General features: G+C 35.9%; 1 protein-coding gene across 1 annotated transcript; it reads left to right on the top strand.

Moving 5' to 3' along the window:
- The first annotated feature begins 5,056 nt into the window (after nucleotides 1-5,056).
- LOC139871718 (ureide permease 2-like) lies at nucleotides 5,057-8,397 on the top strand. The gene is made up of 8 exons (XM_071859453.1): nucleotides 5,057-5,121; nucleotides 5,806-6,105; nucleotides 6,173-6,311; nucleotides 6,399-6,555; nucleotides 6,636-6,667; nucleotides 6,745-6,836; nucleotides 6,968-7,342; nucleotides 7,964-8,397. Exons 1-8 carry the CDS (start codon nucleotides 5,119-5,121, stop codon nucleotides 8,117-8,119), a joined length of 1,254 nt encoding a protein of 417 aa, XP_071715554.1. The 5' UTR covers nucleotides 5,057-5,118; the 3' UTR covers nucleotides 8,120-8,397.
- The last annotated feature ends 15 nt before the right edge of the window (nucleotides 8,398-8,412 follow it).

Genomic DNA, 8,412 nt, shown 5'->3' on the forward strand with positions numbered 1-8,412 from the left:
AAATAGAATCCTTGTCGGATTAGAGTTAACCATGAAAGTACCTGAGACAACTTCGTTCGATTGTTTGGCTTCATCATTGGTCATCAAATAATTTCGACCCCTATCCGTACCCGCCGCCTTTTCTAACCGCTTAACATTATCATTGCGCAACTCGAGACACTCGGACCTCTTGTGCCCTTCTTTACCACAATTGAAACAAGTAAATTTGGGTGTGGAAGGTGAGTTGGGGCAATCACGAGAGATGTGACCTTTTTGCCTACAAGTATAGCAAGTGGGTACATGACCACCGGAGCCACCTTTCTTCACACTGTTAACACTTTCGGAGCCCTTCTTATTCTTTTTGTTGGAAAAGCTCGATTGACTCGAATTCTCGAACTTCCTCTTTCCAAAAGTAAAACTACTCTTTCTCAACACAAGCGCCTCAAAACCCTTCGCCATATTGAACAATTCATCAAAGCTCTTCACCACGTTCACACTAATTTTTTCTTGATAGTTATCATTCAAGATTCGATAGAAATCTTCTTTCAACATTTTATCATTCCCGGCATACTCCGGGCAAAATTGGGTCTTGGACAAAAACACAGATTTGAGAGTGTTCAAATCCATCGACCCTTGCCTCAAGGAACGTAACTCGTCCTTAAGCCTAGTTAGATTGGCCGAAGTTCGGTACTCATCGAAAAACTCTACCTTGAATTCATCCCAAGTAAAATCCATGCATTGTTCTTCACCATAAACTTGGATTTTCGCATCCCACCATAGCTTAGCGTCACCCCTTAACATGCTACAACCATACCTTGTCTTCTTATCAAGAGGACATTCACAAGTACGGAAAGCCCCCTCCATATCGGAGATTCATCGGGCACTCTTGAGAGGGTCTCGTTCACCTTCAAAAGTGGGAGGTTGAGAATCCTTAAAATTCTTATAAAAGAAGTCCCGTCTCCCCACATTATCCTCTTGATGAACGGCCTTCACTTGCTCCTTGACTACATTGACTAATTGCTCGTCAATCGTATCTAGAAATATTTTCTTAACATCCTCGAGGAACTCCGCCTTTTGACGTTTAAAGATGGCCTCAACTTTGGCCGTGAACTCAACGTCCTCACTCGTACCCCCATTTTCGGTGTCGTGTCCGTTTCTCATCTTCATTCTATAAAACGGAAAAGATTAAACAACGAACGAAACAAAAGGACATAACACGTATGCATATACGTATACCCCACACTACTCCATCTTACTCAACAACGTCCGTCTTGCTTGATGATTGCTTAACACAACACAAAACAATTAGCACCAGGTTAGTTCACATAAACCAAAGCACTAACAATTCCCGATTAGACCCAAAGTCCTACAAGTCCCGCATAAAGCGCTCACACAATAAAGTCCAAGTCTAGGCACCTATCTCAAGTCGCCTAAATCCCTTAGACCATGCTCTGATACCACTTGAAACAACCCAACCCGTATTCCATACGATAAATTTTTTTTTTTTTAAAGATACACATTTACGCGCCAATAAAATATGTAAACCAATCCACAAGTTCCATTTAAACGTTCAACAATTTAAATGTTTACAAAAGGCACGAAGGCCATTAATTAAGTTCAATACAAGTTTGACCCACTACAACGATAGTTTATAATCCAAAAGACCCTTTGAGCATGGTTTGGGACTAAACTACCCAAAACGTTAGGCCAACTTTCAAACTTCAATAAAACATCATCAAAGGCCACCTAGTGCCCAATAACCCCTTTGCCCTTATCCGCACCTGCAACTAAAAAGATAAACAACGAGAGGGGTAAGCTAATGCTTAGTGAATGCAATAATTATACATGTTCATATATAACCTACTTACTTGCAATCACTTACACAATGCCGCATACAAGCTAGCTATTCGAAAAACATGCAAACATCATGCATAAACTACAATCCACAATCCACAAGGAGCTAGCAACCGACAATAGCATATAGTTCATAATTTAATATGCTAATTACACAATCACACAACCATGGTTAACCAATAGCAAAAAGGAATGGTACTCAAAATTCTCATCGGTGTTCATAACAACCGTTAGTGCACAACACATATATCACCACTCCTTGGACAACACATATCCGTTCATAAGATCATTAGTGTACAACACATATAACACCAATTTGGACAACACATATCCATTTAATAAACCGTTAGCATACAACACATATATTGCTAAATTAGACAACACATATCTGTTCATAAATCGTTAGTGTACAACACATATATCACTAACTAGGACAACACATATCCTTACGTACAAATAAGCACATCATATACGTACAAGTATACTTATTCCACTTACCTTGTCACAAGGATGGTGATTTAGCACTTCCGAGCTTCAATGCAATGTACCTAAATCATTAAGTGCACATTCAATTTCACAACTAGTGGGATTAACCACAATACTCTCACTTGAGCATTTAATGACCCAATTTGCATTAAATGACTCAACTACTCACAACCGCCCATAAATGGTCAAGACTCGACTTTAATCACTAAGACTAGTGAATTAAAGTCTATTAACTTCAATTAACACAAAACTTAGGGTAATCCATACCCATTTCATCTAATTAGGTCAACTAGTACATTTTGACCCATTTTATATTACTTAGACTCACAATCAAGTCAAACTTACCCATTTACACTTCTTTCATAAATCTTAAAGTGCATTAGTAATTAACAACACCAATTGACACTTACAACCTCAAATCACAAGGCCAAAACCCTAAATAGTGGCTATTAGGGTTTCCTTACAACAACATAACCCAAACTCACCCATTTTACCCTCAAATGAGTCATACAAATCTCTAGTAACCCAAACCCTAGCCATTAACCAATTAAAACTTAAAACATAAAGTTAGAACTTACCAAGACTATCTTCTTGTAGCTAGTAACAAGGAGAACAACTTTAAATCTCGCTCCTAGGCTTGATTCACAAATCTCCAACTTCAAATCTCAAGATTAAACTAAGTGGGTTTTGTGTTTTGGGAGAGAAATTGGAAAGAAAATAGAAAAGGAAATGAAATAAATGAACTAGTGGTGTAGGTTTAATGCTCCCATCAGATCCACATGTTAAATTACCAATTTGCCCCTTAAATTTATTTAATTTGAGCTAAAATCGGAGTCAGAACTGCAGAGGTGCCGCGGCGCGGCCCATTTGTCGCGGCGCGACCTAACGAAGGAAAAATGACCCCTTTTAACTTGACTTCTGATCTGGAATTGCTTTATATGCCGCGGCGCGGACCCAATTGTCGTGGCGCGGCCTAAGGCTGTAACTGGACAGTTCGACCGATTTAAACAATTTTCAATTTTATTTGATTTGTACATCCCAAACCCGCTTCCTATATTCACCTAGCCTTCAACAATAGTCTCACAAGACTTAACGCTAACCAAACCCATGATTAAACTTATACATGCACACATTATCAAGTATACATATATGTATGTATATATATATATATATATATATATATATATATATATATATATATATATATACGCATATATTCATACATTTGTGCATAAGCTAACGAGTTATAAACGTACAAATGATTAAGTGAGCACCTTTCGACACGTACGGGAAAACGGGATGTTACAGTGAATGATCGAAGCCGAATATGCCCCTTTTGCTTGGTAACCTAAGAATTAGTAAACCGATCTACTAATTGACGCGAATCCTAAAGATAGATCTATTGGGCCTAACGAACCCCATTCAAAGTACCGGATGCTTTAGTACTTCGATGTTGTTTTATCATGTCCGAAGGATTTTCTGGAATGATAGGGGATATTCTTATATGCATCTTGTTAATGTCGGTTACCAGGTGTTCACCATATGAATGAATTTTATCTCTATGTATGGGATGTATATTGAAATATGAAATCTTGTGGTCTATTATTATGATTTGATAATATATAGGTTAAACCCCTCACCAATATTTTTGTTGATGTTTTAAGCATGTTTATTCTCAGGTGATTATTAAGAGCTTCTGATGTTGCATACTAAAATAAAGACAAGATTTGGAGTCCATGCTTGTATGATATTATGTAAAAACTGCATTCAAGAAACTTATTTTTGATGTAATATATTCTTATTGTAAACCATTATGTAATGGTCGTGTGTAAACGGTATATTTTAGATTATCATTATTTGATAATCTACGTAATGCTTTTTAAACCTTTATCGATAAAATAAATGCTATGGTTGTTTTAAAAATGAATGCAGTCTTTGAAAAACGTCTCATATAGAGGTCAAAACCTCGCGACTAAAACAATTAATATGGAACGTTTATAATCAATATGAACGGGACATTTCACGAAGGTTTAAGATTTAGCTGAACGTTAGCAAAGCTAGATTCTCATAGCGAGGCGATTGGATTTTTTTTTCTTTTTGGAAATCCGTAAAGCACGAACCAAGATCCGTGATACGAAAACCAAAATAAGAATGAGGAAGAAAAAGATATGATGATGTAAGTCTATTATTCTTTGCATCATAGGTGTTGTTGCATCTTAAGATCCTAATTGTCATGGTTTCGTTGCATCACAAGGAGCATTTGTGAAAAATAGTCATTCTGGAACAATCATTTGATATGTTTCATTCTTTGACAATCAAAATGTCTATCATGAAATGCATAATACTCCATCCGTCTTAAATTACTGTCACACTTTGACTTTATGCGTCTTTCTTGTATAACTCTGATTTTAAATAATTATGTTTGAGTTATATAATATTTGATGAAACTAATAACATTGAAAACACATTTTAAAACAAAATTTATTCATATAAATTTCATCAAATATTATATAACATAAATAAAAATTTTTTAATTCAAAATTTAAAATTAAAAACTTTAATAAGTTAAACGGCAAATAAATTTATAAATTGTTTACGGGTCTATTTATTCATACTACATGTGCTGAATGTAGTATTGGTCTATTTGGTCCATGAATTAGTTGGTATTATTATTACGTCATTTTCTTTTGTATTTTTATTGGAAAAGTTTGGTGGCTGTTTATCTACCTGTAGATTCCGTGGGAAGATTCATCTTGTTGCTTCAGATTATAATTCATCTTTGAATTGCGTTCCTCTTCAATGGTGGGTTTGACTTTTTTGGTCAAGATACAACTTTGTTCTTGAGACATTTATTTATACTCGTATATATATCATTATATTCATCTTCTTTAACTTCCCATACATGTGATTAACTGTATCATCTTCTTATATAACATATCTTCCATTTTACACCGTTCTGTCTGGCATTTTTGTTGCATATTACTCCGTATCATTTTGAAGTACGAAACAGGACAATATTGTATGCAGAAACTGATGATTATAAAAAAACTATCTTCAGTTTTTTTTTCTTTTCTTTTTTTTTTTTTGTATATTTTCTGGGATTTTGGTAGTTCTTGGATACCTGTTGTGACTTCGATGAATACTTGTAGGATTTTTTAAATCAAGTTCTTCTGTTATGATGGGTTTGGACTCTTTGGTCAACATCTGACTATGTTCCATAACTTTGATTATATGATCAAAATAGCTCTTGGTTTTCATTAGTGTGATAACTTTAGCATCTTTTTTATATGATTTAGTTTCTTAAATTTGTTGAATAACTGTTGTTTTGAACGACACGTTATCACTCACTGAATTGAGGTTTATGCGGACCGTGTTTAGTTGATTCAGAATGGTGAATTGTTCAATATTCAGCGCGTTTGTTTGTAACCTGTGATATTCATTGTGAAAGTTTTGAGACCCTTTATCTTTTTGCTATTTGGGTTTTAGGAGCTTCTCAAATTTCGTTTCTTGATATCATTCACAACCGAAGGACTCGGATCAGGTTTGAAGATGTATATAGTAGATAGCAAAGGAGGAGCGATAACATGCATGTTATTCGCGCTCCTCTTTCTAGGAACATGGCCCGCAATTTTAACATTGTTAGAACGACGTGGCCGCCTTCCTCAACACACTTATCTCGATTACACAATCACCAATCTTTTAGCTGCTGTCTTAATTGCTTTTACATTTGGTGAATTTGGGCATACCAATGATGATGAACCCAACTTTTTAGCTCAACTTTCTCAGGTATCATACTGTCATTATTCACTTAAATCCACTACTCAAAACATCTCAATGATCCCATATTTCGCAGAATAATTGGCCAAGTGTTCTATTTGCGATGGCGGGTGGGGTCGTATTAAGCCTTGGAAATTTGTCATCGCAATACGCATGGGCATTTGTTGGATTATCGGTAACCAATGTGATATGCTCAAGCGTGACTGTTGTTATAGGTATCGTTCATCAGATATAAAATACTACTAGTCTGAAACATGCGTCGTGATATTGTGTTAAATATTGTTTTGTGTGGAGGGTGATAGGTACGAGTTTGAACTACTTTTTAGACGGAAAGATCAACAGAGCCGAGATACTTTTTCCAGGTGTCGCGTGTTTCTTGATTGCTGTTGGTCTTGGTTCTGTTGTGCATACATCTAATGCCAAAGATAATCAAGCAAAACTTGATAAGCTAGAAGAAGGGTATAAATGTCTTTCTTCGATCACAATCGTTTAACAAATCTGGAACTGTGATTAACCTGATTATATGGTATACTTGGCAGATTAACTAGTGACAGATCAAACACGAATTCAAGTAAAGAAAGCTTGAATTCTTCTGGTTTCGTTGTAAGCGTTTTGGTAACTACTTTAATATTTCGTATTAATTCTCAGATGAGGATATGGAATTCGGAGGTTTTATTGAGAAAGCAAAAACAGGGACTGCCAATTTCCTTGTTGAACTTGAGAGCCGAAGAGCAATCAAGGTTCTAGTTCCTTTTTTTTTTTTTTTTTTTTTTTTTTAATGTTTTTCTCTGTTCATTTGGTTGGTTTTGTGGGTCCGGGCTAGAACTAGAACAAGTGCTATGTTAAATTCTACATTCTGTCAGGATTTCAGGTGTTTGGGAAAAGCACTTTGGTAGGTTTAACCATGTGTTTAATTTCGGGACTTTGTGTGTCTCTCTTCACACCGCTGTTTAATCTTGCAACGAATGATCAATGGCATACATTGGATGAAGGGGTTTCGCACTTAAGTGTCTACACAACTTTTTTCTACTTTTCTTGCTCGTGTTTCGTGATTGCGATTATCTTGAACGTTACGTTCCTTTACCATCCGATGTTCAACTTGCCTACATCTTCGATCAAGGCGTATTTGTCGGACTGGGACGGTCGAGGTTGGGCGTTTCTGGCTGGTTTTTTGTGTGGTTTTGGGAACGGTCTCCAGTTTATGGGAGGCCAAGCTGCTGGTTATGCTGCAGCTGATGCAGTTCAGGTTAGTTCGAAGTCTGTATGAGTTTGATCCAGAAACACATTTTTGTCTAATCTTTTCTTGATTTTATGTATAAATTATGTTTAAGTGAACTAAAAAGACATATCAACAATAATTAACTCTTATTGACGATTTGATTCTTTTGACTCATTTCATTCACTAAAGCTATTTTAAATAAAAATATTCTAACGACGGCCCTTAAAACTGGTCATGAGCGTGCATAAAAAATTGTAAAAGTTAATAACTATCACATAGAGTCAAATGCAACCGGTATGTACATCCCATTTAAGCACGCAAAGGACTGCCATTAAAAAAATCCTTAAATTTTAACTCATTTTGAGTGTTTGACCCCTTAGAGAAAAAGTAAAACTTAAATTGTTAATGGGTCAAAATTGCCACATGTACCAAAATTACTTGTTGAGTTCTAGCTAGACATGCTACATTGGTAGGTTCTAGGTCACTAGTTATCTATGCATCCAATTTCATTGCTAGACTGTTTCTATTGATTTCAAGTAGTGTCTGGATGGAATATTGAGTAGTACCGTACAACCAGATAATGCATATGAACAATACTAATGGAGTCATGTATGTTTACCTTATGAGCTTGAATTGAACTCATTTCAGGCGCTTCCACTTGTGAGTACCTTTTGGGGAGTGGTATTATTTGGCGAATACCATAAATCGTCCAGGAGAACATATGTATTACTCGTTTGTATGTTGTCCATGTTTATTGTGGCCGTTGGACTTCTAATGGCGTCATCTGGCCACCGCAAAAGTTAGACATGTTACCTCAAAATTATAAAAAGGTAAAAAAATGATTCATTGCAAGTTAACTCTCACTGTATATTTATATTGTACTATCAGCATTGTAACGGCAGCAAACATTTAACGAAGTTATTAATAATTCGGTGCTGAAGCGAATGTACAACTTCGACGTATAGGAAGCAAGTCAAAGCAGTACATCCCTCTAGGTTTACATAAACACAGCAATTTCCAGTCATCTAAGAATCGTACTTTGCCGTAAGATGGTATAGTTTATCAAGAACAGACAAGATAAAAACAACGTACATGGA

Source organism: Rutidosis leptorrhynchoides, chromosome 10 (genome assembly GCF_046630445.1).
Source record: "Rutidosis leptorrhynchoides isolate AG116_Rl617_1_P2 chromosome 10, CSIRO_AGI_Rlap_v1, whole genome shotgun sequence".
Lineage (NCBI taxonomy): Eukaryota > Viridiplantae > Streptophyta > Magnoliopsida > Asterales > Asteraceae > Rutidosis > Rutidosis leptorrhynchoides.